General features: G+C 41.4%; 1 protein-coding gene across 25 annotated transcripts in view; it reads right to left on the bottom strand.

The window, feature by feature from the left end:
* Window positions 1-25227, bottom strand: part of FNBP1 (formin binding protein 1) — a 140868-nt gene that overhangs the window by 93546 nt on the left and 22095 nt on the right. For all 25 annotated transcript variants that reach the window (XR_010841823.1, XM_067040525.1, XM_067040533.1 and 22 more), the window contains exon 2: window positions 5272-5387. Coding sequence is in view for 24 of the 25 variants with exons in the window: in XM_067040525.1 (XP_066896626.1) it covers window positions 5272-5387 (116 nt within the window). In the remaining variant the exon portion in view is untranslated. The remainder of the gene's footprint in view (window positions 1-5271; window positions 5388-25227) is intronic.

Here is a 25227-nt window from a genome sequence, read left to right as displayed (position 1 = left end):
AGAGACCTCTGGGACAACATTAAACGCAACAACATTCGCATTACAGGGGTCCCAGAAGAAGAGAGAGAGAGAAAGGACCAGAGAAAATATTTGAAGAGATTATAGTCGAAAACTTCCCTAACACAGGAAAGGAAATAATAGCCACCCAAGTCCAGAAAACACACTGAGTCCCATACACGATAAACTCAAGGAGAAACACGCCGAGACACATAGTAATCCAATTGGCAAAAATTAAAGACAAAGAAAAATTATTGAAAGCAACAAGGGAAAAACAACAAATAACATACAAGGGAATTCCCATAAGGGTAACAGCTGAGTTCTCAGCAGGAACTCTACAAGCCAGAAGGGAGTGGCACGATATACTTAAAGTGATGAAAGGGAAGAACCTACAACCAAGATTACTCTACCTGGCAAGGATCCCATTCAGATCCGATGGAGAAATCAAAAGCTTTACAGGGCTTCCCTGGTGGCACAGTGGTTGAGAGTCTGCCTGCCGATGCAGGGGATACGGGTTCGTGCCCCGGTCCGGGAAGATCCCACATGCCGTGGAGCAGCTGGGCCCGTGAGCCATGGGCACTGAGCCTGCGCGTCTGGAGCCTCTGCTCCACAACAGAAGAGGCCACAACAGTGAGAGGCCCACGTAGAGCAAAAAAAAAAAAGCTTTACAGACAAGCAAAAGCTAAGAGAATTCAGCACCACCAAACCAGCTCTACAACAAATGCTAAAGGAACTTCTCTAAGTGGGAAACACAAGAGAGAAAAGGACCTATAAAAACAAACCCAAAACAATTAAGAAAATGGTCATAGGAACATACATATCTATAATTACCTTAAATGTGAATGGATTAAATGCTCCAACCAAAAGACACAGGCTTGCTGAATGGATACTAAAACAAGACCCATAAATATGCTGTTTACAAGAGACCCACTTCAGACCTAGGGACACATACAGACTGAAAGTGAGGGGATTGAAAAAGGTATTCCATGCAAATGGAAATCAAAAGAAAGCTGGAGTAGCAATACTCATATCAGATGAAATAGACTTTAAAATAAGGAATGTTACAAGAGACAAGGAAGGACACTACATAATGATCAAGGGATCAATCCAAGAAGAAGATATAACAATTATAAATATATATGCACCCAACATAGGAGCACCTCAATACATAAGGCAACTGCTAACAGCTATAAAAGAGGAAATCGACAGTAACACAATAATAGTGGGGGACTTTAACACCTCACTTGTACCAATGGACAGATAATCCAAAATGAAAATAAATAAGGAAACAGAAGTTTTAAATGACACAACAGACCACATAGATTTAATTGATATTTATAGGACATTCCATCCAAAAACAGCAGATTACACTTCTCAACTGCGCACAGAACATTCTCCAGGATAGATCACATCTTGGGTCACAAATCAAACCTCAGTAAATTTAAGAAAATTGAAATCATATCAAGCATGTTTTCTGACCACAACGCTATGAGATTAGAAATGAATTAGAGGGAAAAAAACATAAAAAACACCAACACATGGAGGCTAAACAATACATTACTAAATAACCAAGAGATCACTGAAGAAATCAAAGAGGAAATCAAAAAATACCTAGAGAAAAATGACAATGAAAACACGACGATCTAAAACCTGTGAGATGCAGCAAAAGTAGTTCTAAGAGGGAAATTTATAGCTATACAAGCCTACCTCAACAAACAAGAAAAATCTCAAATAAACAATCTAACCTTACACCTAAAGCAACTAGAGAAAGAAGAACAAACAAAACCCAAAGTTAGCAGAAGGAAAGAAATCATAAAGATCAGAGCAGAAATAAATGAAATAGAAACAAAGAACAGCAAAGATCAATAAAACTAAAAGCTGGTTCTTTGAGAACATAAACAAAATTGATAAACCATTAGCCAGACTCATCAAGAAAAAGAGGGAAAGGACTCAAATCAATACAATTAGAAATGAAAAAGGAGAAGTTACAACAGACACTGCAGAAATACAAAGCATCCTAAGAGACTACTACAAGCAACTCTATGCCAACAAAATGGACAACCTGGAAGAAATGGACAAATTCTTAGAAAGGTATAACCTTCCAAGACTGAACCAGGAAGAAATAGAAAATATAAACAGACCAATCACAAGTAATGAAATTGAAACTGTGATTAAAAATCTTCCAACAAACAAAAGTCCAGGACCAGATGGCTTCACAGGTGAATTCTATCAAATATTAAGAGAAGAGCTAACACCTATCCTTCTCAAGCTCTTCCAAAAACTTGCAGAGGAAGGAACACTCCCAAACTCATTCTATGAGGCCACCATCACCCTGATACCAAAACCAGACAAAGATACTACAAAAAAAGAAAATTACAGACCAATATCACTGATGAATATAGATGCAAAAATCCTCAACAAAATACTAGCAAACAGAATCCAAAAACACATTAAAAGGATCATATACCATGATCAAGTGGGATTTATCCCAGGGATGCAAGGATTCTTCAATATATGCAAATCAATCAATGTGATAAACCATATTAACAAACTGAAGGAGAAAAACCATATGATCTGGGCTTCCCTGGTGGTGCAGTGGTTGAGAATCAGCCTGCCGATGCAGGAGACACGGGTTCGTGCCCTGGTCCGGGAAGACCCCACGTGCCGCGGAGCAACTAAGCCCGTGAGCCATGGCCGCTAGGCCTGCGCGTCCGGAGCCTGTGCTCCGCAACAGGAGAGGCCACAACAGTGAGAGGTCCGCATACCGCAAAAAAAAAAAAAAAAAAAAAAAAAAAAAGCCATATGATCATCTCAATAGATGAAGAAAAAGCTTCTGACAAAATTCAACACCCATTTATGATTAAAAACTCTCCAGAAAGTGGGCATAGAGGGAACCTACCTCAACATAATAAAGGCCATATACGACAAATCCAAAGCAAACATCATTCTCAATGGTGAAAAACTGAAAGCATTTCCTCTAAGATCAGGAACAAGACAAGGACGTCCACTCTCACCACTATTATTCAACATAGTTTTGGAAGTCCTAGCCACGGCAATCAGAGAAGAAAAAGAAATAAAAGGAATACAAATTGGAAAAGAAGAAGTAAAACTGTCACTGTTTGCAGATGACATGATACTATACATAGACAATCCTAAAAATGCCACCAGAAAATTACTAGAGCTAATCAATGAATTTGGTAAAGTTGCAGGATACAAAATTAATGCACAGAAATCTCTTGCATTCCTATACACTAATGATGAAAAATCTGCAAGAGAAATTAAGGAAACACTCCCATTTACCACTGCAACAAAAAGAATAAAATACCTAGGAATAAACCTACCTAGGGAGACAAAAGACCTGTATGAAGAAAATTATAAGACACTGATGAAAGAAATTAAAGATGATACCAACAGATGGAGAGATATACCATGTTCTTGGCTTAGAAGAATCAATATTGTGAAAATGACTATACTACCCAAAGCAATCTACAGATTCAATGCAATCCCTATCAAATTACCAATGGCATTTTTTACGGAACTGGAACAAAAAATCTTAAAATTTGTATGGAGACACAAAAGATCCCGAATAGCCAAAGCAGTCTTGAGGGAAAAAAGCGAAGCTGGAGGAATCAGACTCCCTGACTTCAGACTATACTACAAAGCTACAGTAATCAATATGGTACTGGCACAAAAAAAGAAACATAGATCAATGGAACAAGATAGAAAGCCCAGAGATAAACCCATGCACCTATGGTCAACTAATCTATGACAAAGGAGGCAAGATATACAATGTAGACAAGACAGTCTCTTCAATAAGTGGTGCTGGGAAAACTGGACAGCTACATGTAAAAGAATGAAATGAGAACACTCCCTAACACCATACACAAAAATAAACTCAAAATGGATTCGAGACCTAAATGTAAGACCAGACACTATAAAACTCTTAGAGGAAAACATAGGAGGAACACTCTTTGACATAAATCACAGCAAAATCTTTTTTGATCCACCTCCTAGAGTAATGGAAATAAAAACAAAAATAAACAAATGAGACCTAATGAAACTTAAAAGCTTTTGCACAGCAAAGGAAACCATAAACAAGATGAAAAGACAACCCTCAGAATGGGAGAAAATATTTGCAAACGAATCAACAGACAAAGGATTAATTTCCAAAATATATAAACAGCTCATGCAGCTCAATATTGAAGAAACAAACAACCCAATCCAAAAATGGGCAGAAAACCTAAATAGACACTTCTCCAAAGAAGACATACAGATGGCCAAGAAGTACATGAAAAGCTACACAACATCACAAATTGTTAGAGAAATGCAAATCAAAACTACAATGAGGTATCACCTCACACCAGTTAGAATGGACATCATCAGAAAATCTACAAACAACAAATGCTGGAGAGGGTGTGCAGAAAAGGGAACCCTCTTGCACTGCTGGTGGGAATGTAAATTGATGCAGCAACTATGGAGGTTCCTTAAAAAACTAAAAATAGAATTACCATATGACCCAGCAATCCCACTACTGGGCATATACCCAGAGAAAACCATAATTCAAAAAGACACATGCACCCCAATGTTCATTGCAGCACTATTTACAATAGCCAGGTCATGGAAGCAACCTAAATGCCCATCGACAGATGAATGGATAAAGAAGTTGTGGTACATATATACAATGGAATATTACTCAGCCATAAAAAGGAATGAAATTGAGTCATTTGTTGAGACGTGGATGGATCTAGAGACTGTCATACACAGTGAAGTAAGTCAGAAAGAGAAAAACAAATATCGTATATTAACGCATGTATGTGGAACCTAGAAAAATGGTAAAGATGAACCGGTCTGCAGGGCAGGAGTTGAGACACAGATGTAGAGAACAAACGTATGGACACCAAGGGGGGAAAGCCGCAGGGTGGTGGGGGTGGAGCTGTGCTGAATTGGGCGATTGGGATTGACATGTAGACACTGATGTGTATAAAATTGATGACTAATAAGAACCTGCTGTATAAAAAATAAATTAAATTAAATTTAAAAATTAAAAAAAAAAGAAACAGAGCCTAAAAGCAATAACTTGGTTTTTGTTTCCTGTCCTCTAAAAAATAATTTTCAATATTAAAAAAAACAATTGCTTCTACTGAAATATAAGTTTACATGAAAGGGGAAAATAAATATTTAAAGGATTATACATTTATAGTATAAAGTGAGGATATAAATTATCTTTACATCCATTCTGCAGTTAACCAACAACCTTTCTCAATATCAACTTACCTGAGTTGCTTTGCATAGCTGAGTTCAATCTCTGTCCTTTCCTTTACAAATTTGATGTATTTCTCAAGAATATCAATTCCCCACTGTGTGTGTTTTTCTAAGTTGTCAAATTGATCCTGTTAATAAAAAACAAAGGGAGAGCTTGTAATCTTTCTCTGTGATTAACGTAACTTCAGTGAACAATTCTCTCAACAATAAATCAGTACGTAGAAAGCAGTTCTAACATTTTCCATGATTGTACTTGGGTGCTTTTTCACTGAGCAAATTTTATATCAACATTACCAAATTTGGTTTGAAAACTGCCTGAGATATTGAACTCTGACCCCTCTGTTCACGTCCCCTATTCCTGTTAGAAACATGGTGTTTGGATGTATTTAATGTCCTAGTGCAAAGCCAAGTGTCTTCTGCAGATACCAAAAACTGAGAGATGAAACACACTCCCGCGTCAACTCAGTTACACTACTAGCACCTTAACTGTTATCTCTGAGTTAGCATTCAGGATAAGCTCACTGAAATTTGGGGCAAGGAAATGGCAGGGAGAAGAGTTACAAAATACTGCTTTCTTCAAACAGATGACTCATGCGGACTTCATTCCAACATTCAACCATGAATCAAGCCTACACTATTTGCCAGGAATGGTGCTTGGGGCTGGGGAACAAAAAAGAAGAGAATTATAGCCACGATGTACAGTCTGCCTCAAGATTCCTAGTCTGGAAGAGAGCAGGTAGGTATTCCAGCCACCCCTAATGCAAAGGCAGGGAGAGGCCCAGAAATCAGGGGGACTGGTCCTGCTGGAGCTCAAGGTGGGGGTAGGGCACAAGGGAATGAGTGGCGGTGGGTGATGGAACTAGAGGGTCCCGGCCTGATCACCCAGGGCCTTGAATGCCGAGTTAAGGTGTCTAGACTCTCTGGTGGGCACAAGTGAGCCACTGGAGGGCTCGCAAAGGGAGTGGCACACCAGAGATATGTTTAGCATCACCAGGAGCTGGATGTCAGGGGACTGTCCAATAGTCCAAAGCAGAGAAACTGGGAGCAGAGGGGAGGATTTTATAGACCACGAACCAAGAATCAGCTAGTCTTAGTGACTGATTGGATGGGGAGGCTGGAGGGGATATGCAGGAGAGGGGAGGATTCTAGGGCGACTCCTTGGTTCTGCTTCCTGTGAGTACACAGGCGGAGGGGCAGCAGTTTGGGGTGAAGTGACATGTGGAGTCAGGGACTGACATGTCCAGAAGAGAGTTGGAAACACGGATGAATTCAGGGCTCAAGGACAGAGGCCAGGGAGCTGGTAGATCTGAAACGATAGCCAAGGATCAGAACCCCAGAGTCGGCTGCAGCTCTGCACTGGATTCATAAAGAGAGCCAAGCCCAGGGAGGAGAGCCCGGAAAGACCCACGAAGGTGAAGAGGGTGTTAGCACCACATCGGGGGAGAGAGAATTTGCAAAGGTGAGAGTCTGCTCATGAGAGGTAACAGCCACAGAGGATGAGGTTGTAGCCCCCGCTCCGGGACTTCGCAGAGAAAGGCTATGGAACATCCCAAGGTTTCAGTCACCCACCTACAAGATGAAGACGGAGTGCCTGCCTAATCCGAGAAATCGGTCGTGAGGAACATGTAAAGTGGAAAGCGCCAAGTCAAATACAAAAACACAAAGCCACCATGTAACCCTATCCCAGGTGTGTGCAACCTTACAATATACATTCGGCATCGTCCTTCAGCTTATTTTTTAGATCCAGCATCTTCAATTTTAAATCTATCATTGCGCTTTGATTCTATTTTCCATTCAAAGCAGTGCAAACTGTAACATGAGAAAATGTTCCATATACTCGACTTAGAGCAGGAGGGTGGCAGAGTCAAGACATTTTTTTCTCAAACTTGAGAAACCCTGGGAATTCCCTGGCGGTCCACTGCTTAGGACTCTGTGCTTCCACTGCAGCGGGCATGGGTTTCATCCCTGGTCGGGGAACTAAGATCCTGCAAGGTGCACAAGAGAAACGCTCTTCTGAAGAAAAATAATTTCCTCAACCTTACTCCTGCCCCGGCCCAAGGAACAGTTTGAGAAACCTCAACTTAAGAAATTCAGCCTTTCTTTTACAAGGATATTTTCTAATTGAAAGTAATCACTGTACAATGTTTACCTTTACACCTAATAATTTCTAATATTATCATAAAAAATCAGAGACCATTTAAGATTTTCATTGATTCTTGGTCCTCAATAACATATTCCACAAACTCTGAGATTTCATTTCAAGAAACACTGCTCAAGAATGTTATTTATTGGGCTTCCCTGGTGGCGCAGTGGTTGAGAGTCCTCCTGCCGATGCAGGGGACGCGGGTTCGTGCCCCGGTCCGGGAAGATCCCACGTGCCGCGGAGCGGCTGGGCCCGTGAGCCGTGGCCGCTGGGCCTGCGCGTCCGGAGCCTGTGCTCCGCAATGGGAGAGGCCACAGCAGTGAGAGGCCCGCGTACAGCAAAAAAAAAAAAAAAAAAAAAAGAATGTTATTTATTTATGTTACCTATAAGGTCAAGGGTTGTCAGGCAAATTTATAGTGTAAACAAGACTGTAGATCTCTTTAAACTACTTGAGAGAGCAAATATACAAACATTTCAAGTGATGATTACAATCATTCCTAGTTATTTAGAGCAAGGCTTCGTTAAAGCTCTCGGCTAATCGGTAACCCTTTGTTAATATAGTTTCATATTGACCTTATTTATTTAAAATTCCTTTTCACACACCTCCCTCCATTTGAGAGCCCTCTCTCTGTATAATTTCCTATCTCCAGAGCCTTACTATTTTTAGCAGTTATAGATGTTTTAAAAATCTACAGATGTTTACAGATGTTTCCTTGAAGACTTACTAAGATAGTCTGCTCTTAGACTTCACCCTTGTCCTGCTAACAACCTAAGTTCATATTTTTCCTTATTATATTACTTTGCAATTCTTTTTAGCCCTAATATGTATAATATAAAGCAACAGCTTTTGAGATCAAAACACTTTTTAAAAAAAAATCTACATTTGAATTGAGTCCACCTTAAAAATTACAGGCCTCAAACAAACAATATGTTTTCAATAAAGTTATCTGTATTCAAGAACATTCTCCAAGCTATAATAAAGCACTTACTAAAATAACAGGGTCCAAGTGAGATAGAAGATCTTAATAATAAAAAACCTGACTCAGTAACAAATAAACTAGTACTTGCTTGTGAATATAGCATAGTTCTTTTTTATGCTACATTAAAACATCTCCAATGATGCCAGACTCTACTGCTGCTGTCACATGGATGGCCACAACATGGACTTTCTTGACAGCAGCTACGAGAAAATTCAAAACAGATGAAAAACTAATCAACCCACTTACATTCTTGACTAAAATGTGGAAAACTTAATGGAAAAAAAACCCCTCCAAATCTTAAAAAGACTCTTTTGTAAGCAAATATTTTAAGTGGTGGTTTTTGGTTTTTTTCTTTTTGCGGTTTGCGGGCCTCTTGCTGCTGTGGCCTCTCCCGTTGCGGGGCATAGGCTCCGGACGCGCAGGCTCAGTGGTCACGGCTCACAGGACCAGCCGCTGCGCGGCATGTGGGATCCTCCCGCACCGGGGCGCGAACCCGCGTCCCCTGCATCCGCAGGCGGACTCTCAACCACTGCGCCACCAGGGAAGCCCTCCTTTGCCCTCTTAAAAATCGTTGAGGAGGGCTTCCCTGGTGGCGCAGTGGTTAAGAATTCGCCTGCCAATGCAGGGGACACGGGCCCTGGTCCGGGAAGATCCCACATGCGGCGGAGCAACTAAGCCCGTGTGCCACAACTACTGAGCCTGTGCTCTAGAGCCCACGTGCCACAACTACTGAGCCCGAGTGCCACAACTACTGAAGCCCGCGTGCCTAGAGCCCGTGCTCAACAAGAGAAGCCACCACAATGAGAAGCCCGCGCAGCACAACAAAGAGTAGCCCCCGCTCGCCGCAACTAGAGACCGTGCACAGCGACGAAGACCCATCGCAGCCATAAATAAATAAATAAATATTTTAAAATATCGTTGAGGACCCCAAAGAGCTTTTGTTTACATGGTTTATAGCTATCAATATTTACTCTATCAGAAATTAAAAACTAAAAGATTTTTTAAATACCTATCAATTCATTTAAAAAGACAATAATAAATCCATTATATATTAATGTAACTAGCATTTTTAAAATTTTTTGCTTATTTTTAGGAACTTTACTTTCCAAAACAAAAAAAAAAATGAGAAGAATGGCACTGTTTTAGATTTCTGTAAATCTCTTTAATGTCTGGTTTAATAGAAGACAGCTGGATTCTCATATTCTTTTACATTTAGTCTGTTATGAGTCTTTACTTTGGTGGAAGTACATCAAAAAATACAACTTCACACAGATATGTAGTTAGAAAATGGAGAAGTATTTCAATGCCTTTTCTAGGTAATTGCAGATGTTTTTATTTGATACCACACCCAAACTCAACAAATAGTTTCTTAAAGGCTAGCTGCAATGTGAAATCTGAAACCAACGCAATGAATTTTTCATACTGGTTACAATAAAATGCACTAGTCTATCTTGCACTTTGAATGGATCTTTTACCTATGCATGACTGCACTATGCATTGGTCATTTGGAAAATATTATTTCACTGATATATGCAGATCTTCCAAGTGTGGACACATTTCAGTATAAAATATTTTTAAATTCCATGTTTATTTCACTACGTATCTTATCTGATGAGTCTTTAAATGTTTGGAAACTGTCAAGCTCACAGTGCCATGTACACATTTTCCAAAATTCTAATTTCCACTTAAAAGCTGGAATTTTATCATTGGCAACAAATGTTGTCAGTTGTTTCCTTGAGGTGACAGGCTTACTTCATTCATTTTTGAGAAAATGTCTGCCAAATGCCCAAGAGTTTGTCTGTCGATCGTTCTTTGAAGTAAAAACGGTGTCCTATGATAAAAGCAGCTAGACCAGCTCAAAACAATCACTTAAGTATTTTGGTTTAAGCATACTTCCTGTCTGTCTTGTCACACACACTATTAAAAAGATGTATGATGTATATTCAAAGGTTGAGATTTAATAAAATTAATAATCTTTACTGTTTCATCAAGGACATTTAAAAATAAAACTGATTTTTTTTTTTAACAACTAATGGTGAAGAATTCAGTAACTTCTATTACAGTTTGGAGCCACCACCCTGATTCCTGCTAAGGCACCAGCCATCTTACCCACCACTGCTTTTGCACCATCAGTACAAATGCCAACACAGTGAAAAAGACAATGTCTTACTCTCATTATGAAAATGGTTTTGACCTCAGAGACTCCATGAGAGGGTTTCTGGAACCTCCAGAGGTCCAGGGACCACACTTTAGGAACCACTGTCATATGACACACACTCTAAAATTTCTACTTGAAAGCTTTATATTGCCAAAGATGAAGAAAGTCAGATAATGTATGACCTAATGGAAAATGTTTAATTTAGAAGAGCATACTAGATATACACTCAACAAGTAACTCCCAAATTGCCAAAAGGACTGCAAATGGATGTGTCCAAGTAGCTGGTTACAACCTGACAGGTACCTTTCCAGAATCTCCCCCCTCCCCCTGAGCCTCCTCTTGAATTCTCATTGCTCCCTGAATTCCAACCAACCAAAGGCTCCTGCCAGGAGCTTTCAGCTATAAGGGGTTGAGTAAGCTGAAGAGACAAATGAGGAAAGTTGCAATTGTATTAATCAGCATACAGTTGCTGTATTTTACAATTATTTTTCAGGTGTGGTTTTCTGTCCTAGACTGTGATTAAGCTCCTTTATACACTGAAGATTGAACCGAAATAAGCATGGACTCTGGCATTTGTTTGGCTCATTATATCTTCATCAGTTTCTAAAAAATCATGAAGCTGGCACTTCCCAGTGGCACAGTGGTTAAGAATCCACCTGCCAGTGCAGGGGACACCGGTTACATCCCTGTCCAGGAAGATCCCACATGCCACAGAGCAACTAAGCCCGTGCACCGCAACTACTGAGCCCACGTGCCACAACTACTGAAGCCCACGGGCCTAGAGCCCGTGCTCAGCAACAAGAGAAGCCACCGCAAAGAGAAGCCCTGGCACTGCAATGAAGAGTAGCCCCTGCTCACCGCGACTAGAGAAAGCCCACGCGCAGCAATGAAGACCCAACGAAGCCAAAATAAAAAAATAAATAAATTTATTTTTTAAAAAAATCATGAAGCTGAATACAAAGAAATTTTGCCTTCCTATATACCTACAATATAAACCCGTCAGTCAGGGTTGAGACTGGTCTCTGTAGGTCAACATACAATGATTATTCTTGGTTATTTAGGAAGACTTCTGAAATCTGATTTTTTTTTCAAATGATGCAAAAGAACTAACACAGGAACTACATGCACAAAAGCTATTTACTTTAAGATGAGGAGACCAAATCAGCCACAAGGAAGTTTTCTCCAAAGTGTAGGTCAATTTTTAACACGATACTTCCTGTAATCAAAAAGTAGTCTAGGGACTTCCCTGGTGGCGCAGTGATTAATACTCTGTGCTCCCAATACAGGGGGCCTGGGTTCAATCCCTGGTCAGGAAACTAGATCCCCCATGCATGCCACAACTAAGGAGCCCACCTGCCACAACTAAGGAGCACACCTGCTGCAACTAAGACCCAGCACAACCAAATAAATAAAGTATGCTAAACAGACACATTCAGAATCCCTGGAAAAAGCCTATCTAGTAAGAAACTAAGTTGCTAAAGTTACCTCTGTGTAAATGGCTCAGACTCAGAGGAAGGGTATGCTGAGGGTAGCTCTCCTCCACTTAAATCCGTCCCTCTGCAGCAAGTTACTCGGGGAAGGGAATTATCCCCGCCATATCACTGGGGCACTTCCATCTGTGCTATCAAGCCACCATGTTAGGATACTCTAATTCTGTAAAAATCCACTTTCCTAAGGCCTTGGGCACTTTAGAAAGCGGCAGACCTTAAATGGCTCCATTTCAACAGAATCGCTTGGAATGCAATTACCGGTGTTGGCTTCCTCTTCTCTTTGAGGGAAGAGTGTAGGAAGGAATTTGAAAAAGAATAGATACAGATGTACGTATAACTGAATCACTTTGCTGTACACCTGAAACTAACACAACATTGTTAATCAACTATACTTCAATATAAAATAAAAATTAAAAAATAAGAGTGTCAGAAGGCATAGATTTATCCTCAGTAAATGTAACAAAACCTCTATTTAAAGTGTTTTTAGGGACTTCCCTGGTGGTGCAGTCAGTGGATAAGACTCCACACTCCCGATGCAGGGGCCTCAGGTTCAATCCCTGGTCGGGAACGAGAATCCCATATGCATGCCGCAACTAAGAGTTCGCATGCCACAACTAAGGAGCCCATGTGCTGCAACTAAGACCCAGTGCAACCAAATAAATCAATTTTTTTAAATGTTTTTAAAAATCCATTTGAGGGCTTCCCTGGTGGCGCAGTGGTTGAGAATCCGCCTGCCGATGCAGGGGATACGGGTTCGTGCCCCGGTACGGGAAGATCCCACATGCCGCGGAGCGGCTGGGCCCGTGAGCCATGGCCGCTGGGCCTGTGCGTCCGGAGCCTGTGCCCCGCAACGGGAGAGGCCACAACAGTGAGAGGCCCGCGTACCACAAAAAAAAAAAAAAAAAAAAAAAAAAAAAAAAAAAAAAAAAAAAAAAAAATCCATTTGAGGGCTTCCCTGGTGGCGCAGTGGTTGAGAATCCGCCTGCCGATGCGGGAGACACGGGTTCGTGCCCTGGTCCGGGAAGATCCCACATGCCTCGGAGCGGCTAAGCCCGTGAGCCATGGCCGCTGGGCCTGTGCGTCCGGAGCCTGTGCTCCGCAACAGGAGAGGCCGCGACAGTGAGAGGCCCGCATACCGCAAAAAAAAAAAAAAAAAAAAAAAAAAAAAAAAATCCATTTGAGTCTGAAGAGTCAAGTGGCTGCATCTACAGGAACAAAAAAAGTTTTATAAAACTTTATAAACAAGGGACCTCCCTGGTGGTCCAGTGGTTAAGAATCCACCTTCCGATGCAGGGGACATGGTCCGATCCCTGGTCGGGGAACGAAGATTCCCACATGCCGCGGGGCAACTAAGCCCTCGTGCCACAACTACTGAGCCCACACACTCTGGAGCCCACGCACCACAACTAGCAAGAATTAGTGTGGTGTGCTCCTTGGGTTGAAAATGCCTACTCAAGCAAGAGCCTGTGACATAACTGACAAAAATAGGGGCTCTGATATCATAGGGTCATGGCTGGACAGTCAAGTTAGTACAATGGATTTTAATTAGGAAGGGAATGCACACAAAATGAAAGGTTTTCCTGAACTCAGAATCTCTTTAAAAAGCAAGTCTACAACATGTCATAAAAATAGGTATACAAATTTAGGCATATTTGCTGTAAAGAGTCACCATCGAACACTCTTTCTGTTGTGAAAATGAAAATACTAAAGAATTAGTCCATGTTCATGGTTCTTCCCAGCCATTGCATTGGAAACATGAGAGGTAAGAACATAAACAAACACAAGATGAAAATACATGTATGAGTCAAAAAAAAAAAAAAAGCTTTAGCTGAAGTTTGAGGCAACAGCATATGGATGAAGTTAGCGACATGAAGAATGTGGAAAGGTGCACAGAACATGAAAAGCTGCATTTTGGAATTTTTCTAACGATAATTATATTGTGTAAAAAGGGCAATAAAGAGGCTAATGTTGGATGTACAACAAATGAGAGGCCTCAGAAAGCAGAAGACTTGGGGCTAATGAATGGGGGGTGCCCTCAGCCAAATGTGATGCGATTTTACATTGCATCCTGAAGTGAAAAGAGAAGGTAACAACTATAACATGGAGAAAAAGCACCAGAATTTTGACTCTACCAGAGTCCAAGCAGATGAGATTTGGAGGGGAAATTGCTATGGAACGTATTCCTTTAAGAAGCCGCAATGGGGACTTCCCTGGTGGCGCAGTGGTTAAGAATCTGCCTTCCAATACAGGGGACATGGGTTTGAGCCCCGGTGCAGGAAGATCCCACGTGCCGCGGAGCAACTAAGCCCACATGTCACAACTACTGAGCCTGAACTCTAGAGCCCGTGAGCCACAACTACTTAAGCCCACAGTGCCTAGAGCCCGTGCTCCGCAACAAGAGAAGCCACCGCAATGAGAAGCCCGCGCACTGCAACGAAGAGTAGCCCCCGGGCTTCCCTGGTGTTGCAGTGGTTGAGAGTCTGCCTGCCGATGCAGGGGATACGGGTTCGTGCCCCGGTGCGGGAAGATCCCACATGCCGCGGAGCAGCTGGGCCCGTGAGCCATGGCCGCTGAGCCTGCGCGTCCGGAGCCTGTGCTCCGCAACGGGAGAGGGCACAGCAGTGAGAGGCCCGCGTACCGCAAACAAAAAAGAGTAGCCCCTGCTTGCTGCAACTAGAGAAAGCCTGCGCACAGCAACGAAGACCCAACGCATCCAAAAATCAATAAAGTAAAATTAAAAAAAGAAAAGAAAAGAAGCCACAATGAGCTTCCGGCCTATTTCAATGTTCTTAGAACACCTTAGTCACTTTCCACCCCCATCTCTGTTCCTCTGGATACAGTAAAAGAAACAAACAAACATCTGTAACTGCCCCAAACAGATTGAGTGAAAGAGACTGCAAAGGATAAGATTTTCAAGGAAAAAACATTTTAAAGAGCGCTTACTTTCTTTCATTAAAACAACAAACAAACCCACTAACTCTGTAAATGATATTTTTAACAGTATTTTTCCAGATAGGCATTATCATATATCTTAAGCAGAGGAGGCAAAGAATTAAGGATGATGGGGGGTCAGGGGGGAGGGATAAATTAGCAAATTTTGGATTAACAGATACACACTACTGTATATAAAGTAGATAAACAACAAGGACCTACTGTACAGCACAGGGAACTCTACTCAGTACTCCATAATGATGTATATGGGAAAAGAATCTAAAAAAGAGTGGATATATGTACATGTACAACTGATTCACTTTGCTGTACACCTGAAACACAACATTGTAAATCAACTGTACTTCAAAGAAAGACAGGAAGGAAGAAAGAAAGAAAGAAGAAAGGATGATGAAGCTATAAAAACTAGGTCCAGAAAGCTGGGTCTAGCTTGTAAGGAGTGGTCTGAATCAATGCTAACTGACGATAGAAACTAGTCAGAGAACAAAATCTTGCTCTTTATAAGAAAAAACGCTCTGTCTCATTGTGACAGCACACAAGAGGGGCTTTGCTTAGTCAACTCACGACTGTAAGATGAACATCTGTAACACAAACACCCAGAATCGTTACTGTCTGGCTTCGACCTGGCACGGAATCTCCTCCTGCATTTCCTGGTTTCTGATCATCAGTTTGGAACATTGAAGGTTGTCTAAATATGAACTGGTTCCTTTCCCGAGCCCGCTGCATCAGCAGGTGCAAGAGTTCAGTCCCCTTCCCCTCCTGCAGCTGTCCAGCATTCCTCTGAGCCCTGGAGAACTCACTGTACCTCTCAAACATCCCACACTGTCCTCCACGGGTGATTCTCTCCTCCAGGAAGCATGTTCAAGGCCAACCCAAGGGCAGAAGAAAAGAAGGAGGGAAAGAGGAGGAAACCATGCTCTAAATACCAGGAAGAACTTTGAAGGCAGTCCAAAGACTAATGAAGAGCAAAGTATATAAGCTAAATTTTTAATGAAAAGGAAAAGCCAGACTTTAAAAGTCTGACTTATTTCTAAACTCTATAAAAATATTTCCAGGTGTGTGTGGGGCATTGGGCAAAATATTATAGAAATATCACAGGGAAAATAATTTGTAAGCCCTGGCACCTGAACCTTAGTTAACGTCGATGAAAAAGATTATCTCAACACTTAGCAATTTACTCACTTCCAATTTTAAGTAAAGAAGGTTAAGCAAATACAGGCTATCCCTCCCTTTCCAAGACAGGGGATACCAAGTCTCAATCCCACCGCCACAACCCAGTGTCTGACCCAAAGAACCCACATGACAGGCTAGATTGGACCCATCAGAAAGTCTCTGGAGGGCTTCCCTCGTGGCGCAGTGGTTTAGAGTCCGCCTGCCAATGCAGGGGACACGGGTTCGTACCCCGGTCCGGGAAGATCCCACATGCCGCGGGGCGGCTGGGCCCGTGAGCCATGGCCGCTGAGCCTGCACGTCCGGAGCCTGTGCTCCGTAGCGGGAGAGGCCACAACAGTGAGAGGCCCGTGTACCGCAAAAAAAAAAAAAAAAAAAACAGAAAGTCTCTGGAAACAGGTGCTGGAGGTAAGAGGTGAAAATTGACCCTGTGAGAAGTTAGAGAAAAAAACGTGAGTCTGCAGAGATGGAGAATAAAGCACAGACGCCAGACAACATTACTCTGGGCATTCAGAATGGGCGTATGGTGAGCCTTCCACTGGCTGACTCAAGTCCTTTGGGAGACTGGCCTGTCCTTCCAGCCCCTGGTTCTGTAAGATATCCCTTGGAACAGACACTCTTGGCTGGCAACGAAGCAGTTGCCTGTCCCCCATTCTGTGGGTCGAGCACCTCTCCTGATACAAGATCGCTTTTCCCATCTCCCTTGCAGCTAGGACATGAACACGTGACATCACCTGGCTAGTCAGGTGTATGGGATATCTACAGGTGGCTCCGGAGAAAGATTATCCTCCCTATTAAACTCCTCCTCTTCTTAACTTGACCTGGTCATAGCTGCCTGTGGTGCTTGGGACTCTGCACCCTCTCTCCCCGATTTGCCCAGCTGCCTTTTACTGATCCTTCTTGTTTCAGTTTAGACATCACTTCCTCTGAAAGGCTTTCTCTAATCCCACATCTAGATTGAGTCCCATACTTCCAGGATCCCGCTGCCTTTTTATTTTAACCCCCACTACAACTCCAGTGTTTCCACCATACTTCCAGTACCTATGGTCAGCGCTCAGTAAGAAATGGTTGAATGCTTGCAATTTTGGAAAAGAAACAAGGGGGTGTGGGTTAGATTGAAAGTAATAAAAGACACAAAGAAAAGACACTTAGATGATAAGGACACATATACTAACTCACATTACAAAGAGTCTAGGGGCTTCCCTGGTGGCGCAGTGGTTGAGAGCCCGCCTGCCGATGCGGGGGACGCGGGTTCGTGCCCTGGTCCGGGAGGATCCCACATGCCGCGGAGCGGCTGGGCCCGTGAGCCATGGCCGCTGCGCCTGCGCGTCTGGACCCTGTGCTCCGCAGCCGGAGAGGCGGCAGAGGTGTTGATGGTCAGTAATTTCATTAAAGAGTCAGATGTTTTTCATCTCTTGTTTCTGCCATTACCAGCATTACCAGCACATCAGTGATGTTTCCTCCTCCTGGTTACAGGAAGTCCCCTTTCTAAATTCTAAAAGATCTGAAATTCCAAACACATCTGGCTCCAAAGGTTTTGGATAATATCAATAGATGTTGAACGTAATCTGGGGAAATCAGTTGCTCAATAAGACAAGATAGGAAAAATAAAAGGTACAAGGATTGGAAAGGAAGAAATATGTCATTCACAGATTATATGATTAACTATGTAGCATAGACAAAAGAATCCAGTGATAATTTTTTTAGAATTAAGAGTTTAACATGATTGCTGGATAAAAAAATCAACGTACAGGACACAGTTGCTTTTCTATAAACCAGCAACAAACAGAACATGAAATTTTAGAAACAATTTCATTTACAATAGCATGAAAAGTTGCATGTAGATAGAGATGAACTTAATAAAAAATGTGTGAGATCGTCATGGAGAAAATGATAAAACTTTCTTAAGAGACATTAAAGAAAACCAGAATAAGGGGAGAGATACAAGCCATGTTCATGGATTGGAAGGCTCTATACTGTAAATGTATCAAATCTCCCCCAAATTATCTATAGATCCAATGCAGTTTCAATTAAAATCTCAACAAGTTTTTGGAGAATATAATTCAAAGATTAAACGGAGTTGAGGGACTTCCCTGGCGGCGCAGTGGTTAAGAATCTGCCTGCCAATGCAGGGGACATGCGTTTGAGCCCTGGTCCGGGAGGATCCCACATGCCAAGTAGCAACTAAGCCCGTGTGCCACAACTACTGAGCCTGCGCTCTAGAGCCCACAAGCCACAACTACTGAGCCCGAGTGCCACAACTACTGAAGCCTGTGTACCTAGAGCCTGTGTTCCACAACAAAGAGAAGGTACTGCAGTGAGAAGCCCGCGCACCGCAACAAAGAGTAGACCCCACTCGCCCGCAACTAGAGAAAGCCCACCCACGTGCAGCAACGAAGACCCAATGCAGTCAAAGATAAAAAATAAATAAATTTTTAAAAAAGGAGTTGAAAAGGTACATCAATAGCCAAAAACACTCTTGAAGGACAAGGCAGGGGTGGGTACTAGCCACACCGGATATTGACTTATTATGAAGTTAATTAAGAGGCTGTGTGGTATTGGCCAGGGACAGAAAAATAGGTGAATGCAAAGAACAGAAAGGCCAGGAACAGACCCATGCCGAAAAAGACTTTGCAGAGAAAACAGGTAGCCGTATAGAAAAGACAGAGAACCTGATGGCAGGACCTGGGGTCTGGAGCTAGAATGAATTGGTTTGAACTCTGGCTCTCTGACGTACCAGCTATGTCACATGGAGCAAGTTACTTAACTTCTCTGTGTTTCTGCTTCTTGTCTAAAAAAATGGGCATAATAGCAGGATCTATGTGTAGGGTTACTGTAAGGTTTAAATAAGTTATCTCGTGCTTAGAACACTGCTTGGTACATGGTAAGCCCTCAGTAAGTGTGCATACTAGCATCATCACCACCATTACCACCACCACCATCATCATAATCATCACCAAAGGTCAATGGGGAAAAAACAAGCTGTTCTATAAAAGGTGCTGGAAGCGGCGGGTGGGTGGTGGTGGTGGGATGAATTGGGAGATTGGGATTGACATGTATACACTAATATGCAGAAAACGGATAACTAATAAGAACATGCTGTATAAAAAAATAAAATAAAATTCAAAAAAAATAAAAGGTGCTGGGATAATTGTACATCTGTTGAAAAAAATGAAATCAAAACTCTATCTCTTACAATACATACACAAACTAATTCCAGGTAGATTAAGGAACGAAATGGAAAGGGCAAGACTGTAACATTTTCAGGAGACAATATAGGAGAATGCTTTTCTGACCTTGAGGTAGGAAAGGATTTTTATTTTTTTTTTTTTTCCTGTACGCGGGCCTCTCACTGTTGCGGCCTCTCCCGTTGCGGAGCACAGGCTCCGGACGCGCAGGCTCAGCGGCCATGGCTCACGGGCCCAGCCGCTCCGCGGCACGTGGGATCCTCCCGGACCGGGGCACGAACCCGTGTCCCCTGCATCGGCAGGCGGACTCTCAACCACTGCGCCACCAGGGAAGCCCAAGGAAAGGATTTTTAAACAAGATACAAAAAAAGCATTCCCTGTAAAGAAAAACAGATTGATAAACCTGACTGTATAAAAACTAAAAACTTCTGTTCATGAAAAGATACCATGAGGAAAGCGAAACGATACAGGACAAACTGGGAGAAGATATTTGTAACACATGATCAACAAAGGGTTAGTAAGTATCTAGAATATAGAAAGAGCTCCTTCAAATCAATTTTCTTTTTTTAACTGAGGTATAACTGACATATAACATTATATTCGTTTCAGATGTACAAAATAATTATTTGATATTTATACTGTGAAATGATTGCCACAGTAAGTCTAGTTAACGTCAGTCACCATACACAGTTACAAAAAAATGTTTTTCTTGTGATGAGAACTAAATCATTTCTCAAAAAGAGGAAATAACCCAATAGGAAAGGGGGCAAAAATCATAATAATTTTAAGAATGAAATTATATTTAGCCTTATTAGTAATCAAGAAAATGCATATTAAAATTATACCCACCCTCCTGGTAAAAAATTTTTTTTTTTTTTTTACAACTATAAGTGATGTCATAGGATAATGGTAAAATTTTAACTCAGAAAACACCAAGTGTTAACAAGGATGTGTTGCTAGGTGAATGCTCATATACCGCTGGGGACCTGGGAACACAGCTTGGTTTACCCAGTAAAGGTGAGCATTTGCCCCTGTATGACCCAGCAATTCTTCTGCTGGAAATGTATCTTAAGGTCTAGGACCAGAACAATAAACTCTTGCTCATGTGCACCAAGGGACATGCACAGGAATGTTTATAGCAGCATAATTCACAGCAGCAAAATACAAACAAACCAACTGTCCATCTGATTCCATTTATATAAAGTCCAAAAAGAGACAAAACTAAACAATGTATTGTTTACCGATATATTCCTAAGTGACGAAAAACTACAAAGAAAAACAAAATGATATTTTTAATACGAAATTCTGAATAATACTCAATTAGGGCAGGAGAGTATGAAGGTGGAGATGTGATCAGGCTCACAGGGGGCTTCTGGAGTGGAGTAAAGTTCTAGTTCTTTCCCTGGGTGAAATGCACATGGATGTTCATCTCACTGCTATTTCTGTACACATCATTCTATCCATACAGTTTCACACATTCATTTGTAATATACCATAATTAATATTTAATTGCTAGTTTACAGTTGGATTGATAGGGAAATCTTCGGTATAAGAGGGACTTAAGATCACTTGAACCTCTGCCAACTGGAGATCAAAAATAAAGATACAGGGCTTCCCTGGTGGCGCAGTGGTTGAGAGTCCGCCTGCCGATGCGGGGGACACGGGTTCGTGCTCCGGTCCGGGAAGATCCCACATGCCGCGGAGCGGCTGGGCCCGTGAGCCACGGCCTCTGAGCCTGCGCGTCCGGAGCCTGTGCTCCGCAACGGGAGAGGCCACAACAGTGAGAGGCCCGCGTACCGCAAAAAAATAAATTAATTAAATAAATAAATAAAGATACATTTATGAAAGAAAAAAATGAAGTCAATAGAGACATATTACATAAAGTATTGAACTATTTTTCCTTGATTGATGTGCTTATTTTGTTTTCATAAAAAATATAAAACGTTCTTCAGAAGATGGGCATTATTTAATACCCAAGTATGGATTGATTATTGATTGCAAAAAAAGACTTCACACTTAGAAAGAAAAAACTTTTTAAAAATCCAAGACTATTATTGTCTAAAAGCCAAAAACATTTTTCACATGCTATCACAGGAATATAATAGATGATTTCTCGCAAATAAAATGTCGATGAAGTTCAAGAGAACACAAAATATTACAGTCAACCACATATGCCGTTTCTTCCCTATGCCAAAATCACATTCATCCATTCATTCATCCAGCGACATTTTATTGAGCACCTACTATGTGTTAAACACTATTCTAGGAACTGAGGGCGCAGCGGCAAAGAGAAACATAAATTTTCTATTCTCATGGAGCTTACATACTACTAGATCTTTACAATGCTATAAAGAAATCTCAGAAAGATTAGTTCAAAATTAATTTACATTCCCATGAGAAGAGCTACTGGGTCTCCAGATGGGAACATCTTAACACCCACTGATACCTATTAGCAGAAGTGACAGTCAAAATATTTAACAACCACTTATCAACTGACTCCCCATCCAATCAGAACAGAGGCCAGCTGTGCTGTAGCATCCTGACTGAAAACCAACCTTGTCTGCTGCCCACGCCTCCTCCAGAAAAGGTGAACCAATTACACCCCACCAACAGAGGACAAGGGTCCCTAGCTTACCGAACCCTGACCAGAATTGAATATTACCATTTGTAAAACAAAGAACAAATGAACAAAAACAAAACCAAAAAACCCATTTTGCTTATTTGGTAAGGAAAGTGCTTTATTATGAATTTCTTTGATTATTCGTGGAATTAACCTTTTGAAGACATGCTCATTAGCATTTGGAATTTCCTCTTCTAATGGTTCTCTTCTTAATCCTTATTCACTTCTCTGTTAGAAATTTGGAAATTATCTTATTGTTCTGCATAAGCTCATCATATCTTGGAGTGTCATATTTGGTATAAATGTCGGATTTAAAATTTGATATGTGTTTTTGACACAGAGAAATATAAATGTACGTTTATCTAGGGGGTTAGAACTGTGACTATTTTCCACCTCTCTGTGTGTTCCAAATTTTCTTCAATGAGCATTTTTCCTGATTATCACTATAGTACAATGCTAATTTAGTTAACAAGTTATTATTTTAAAGACACCCAAGGAAATAATATATGGAAGTATCTATGCTGGAGGTAACCTTTACCTTCACTTTATTGTATTACCACTTCCTTCCAGGTAGTAATTCATGATAAAATAACATAAATGTTGCCATTTTACTCAAGTCTGATGCTTTTACTAAAAGGAAAAACATCTCTACTGACATATCATGTAACGTTAAATAGAAATCCAGGGTTCACTTTCAAATGTCTTTTCCTCTAAATTTCTAAATCTACTGCCAAGTGCTGCCACTATCATACTAATCAGTTTACCGAAGGTGCACCAGGCACTCTTACCTGTAATACCAACACTTTCACTGAGCGCGGCCTCATCTGAGCCCGACACTACATCATGCAGCATCAGTCAAGACTAACATGGCACATGGCACCTGGGGGCCCTTGTTAAATATTTGTGGAATGAATGAATGAGTCAATGGAAACTCCTTCAGCCATCACTGTAATTCTTCGCTATTTAATTCCTTCAAGCCCACTATCAGAGTCAGCTGAGTTCACGTATGTCGTTTATTTTCCTGGATTTCATGATAATGTGTGCCAGCCTCTCTGACAAGAGCTAGGGATGCAACTGTGAACAGAAAAGTGCCCTGCTCTCATGAAGCTATTAAAAATGTTACTTTTGAAGAGCCTGCAGTAACATGAGATTTTACATATATAGGGTTGCTTTCTTTATTTTGTCTTGTTTCTTAAACCTCCAATCATACCATTAGGAGCACTTAAGTCCCTGAGCTCGGGTGCAAAAAAAAGCTGAAAAAAAAATTCTAGTACATGGCTACTTTCCCTAAGCTGTTGCCAAAGAATGTGAGACAGCTAAATGTTTAGATACCTATAATCCTGGCACAAGTGTTTTCTTTTCATTAATTATACACGGATAGTCAGTTTTCTTAATAAGTAAAAGCTATTCAAGTTTTAAAAGTAAACATGAATAGACAGTTCAAAGAAAACCTGCATGTTTGAATCTATTTTTGAGTGGTTGTAAATTATTTCTAGCTGCATCTTATTTCATTCTTTTGAGCTATTTCTGTGTTACAGATTTCTTTTGGGCAAATGCTAATATAACCAATACACTATACTAAGGCTTTGAAAACAAACTAAAATGAGTAAACTAAAAACATCCAGCGCTGTTGGTCAGGCTAAGTGTTTTATTGCAGGGCAGGGGGAGGTTTGTGGACTCTGCAGCAGGAGGCTCCAGTCCTGGCGCCTCACTGCACTAGCCGTGTGAAGTTGCATAACTTCTGTGTTACAGTTTCCTCATCTGCAAGTGAAAATAATAATACCACACTTAAAGCCATTGAACTGTATACTTAAAGTGTCTAAAATGGCAAATTTTATATTATGTCTATTTTACAATTTAAAAAAGTTTATGAAAAAGACTATTAAGAGAAGTCAGAAAGATCACATCAGACTAGACAATATAGGGCCATGCTGGCCATTGGAAGGAATTTTAGAGTAGGTTGGGGAGTCACTGAAATACTTTGAGAATAGTGAATTTGTTCTGATATTGCTTATTGACTTTCCGTATTCATTTTTTACCCCTTCGAAGTTTCTACTTTACCGTAAAGACTAGAAGGCTAAAAACTACATTTCTCAGACTCTCTTGTATGTAGGGATCTGTGTTTAGGTCTCACAAGCGAGACAATGCTTATGAGATCGGAAAAGCGCAAATGAGGCAGTGGGGAAAATGAAGTGCCAACCTGGTAAAGTGGTTGGGACATAAAATGCGTGACTATGGAGTAAAGTTTTGAGAATTGACACCAAGTAATTAAGTAGCTAAATAATAGCTTACTAACAAATTAAACATCATAGCGATATCATAACACAGGGCAAATGGTTAAATTCGGTACCCTAAAAGACAAGTTAGGGACTTCCCTGGCCATCCAGTGGTTAAGAATCCATGTTTCCACTGCAGGGGGCACGGGTTCGATCCCCGGTCAGGGAACTAAGATACCGCAAGCCAAGTGGTGTGGCCAAAAAATAAAAAATTAAAAGACTAGGTAAAACCATCTTTAACACTAGATTCCATTCCCACTTTCTGCACATGGGTTACTCACAGTGTGAGCTAGTAAGGAATCCAACATTTCTAGTAGTTATGACCATAATCCTGAGTAGAAATCCCAGTGTTCCAGGGATTTTGGGGTAGGACCGTAGGAAACCTCTAATTCAGTGGGAAGTGCCCATATTTCAGGAATTCCTCAAAGAATTATGCAAACACAAAGGTGCAGAAGATGTTAACAACTCAAGATAATCTGCATGGTCATCCATCAACCGATGAATGGATAAAGGAGATATGATACATATATACAATGGACCACCATTCAGCCATAAAAAAGAATGAAATAATGCCATTTGCAACAACGTGGATGGACCTAGAGATTATCACACTAACTGAAGTCAGAAAGAGAAAGACAAATACCATATAAGATCACTTATGTGTGGAATCTAAAATATGACACAACTGAACTTATCTACGAAATAGAAACAGACTCACAGACACGGAGAACAGATTTGTGGTTGCCAAGGGGGAGGGAGGTGGGGGAGGGGTGGATTGGGAGTTTGGGACTAGCAGATGCAAACTATTATATGTAAGATGAATAAACAACAAGATCCCTCTGGGGCTTCCCTGGTGGCGCAGTGGTTGAGAGTCCGCCTGCCGATGCAGGGGACGCGGGTTCGTGCCCCAGTCCGGGAAGATCCCACGTGCCGCGGAGCGGCTGGGCCGTGAGCCACAGCCACTGCGCCTGCGCGTCCGGAGCCTATGCTCCGC

The sequence above is a fragment of the Kogia breviceps genome, chromosome 8, assembly GCF_026419965.1.
Source record: "Kogia breviceps isolate mKogBre1 chromosome 8, mKogBre1 haplotype 1, whole genome shotgun sequence".
Lineage (NCBI taxonomy): Eukaryota > Metazoa > Chordata > Mammalia > Artiodactyla > Physeteridae > Kogia > Kogia breviceps.
Note: the sequence above shows the minus strand (reverse complement) of the source record. Positions and strands in the feature narration are given on the sequence as shown.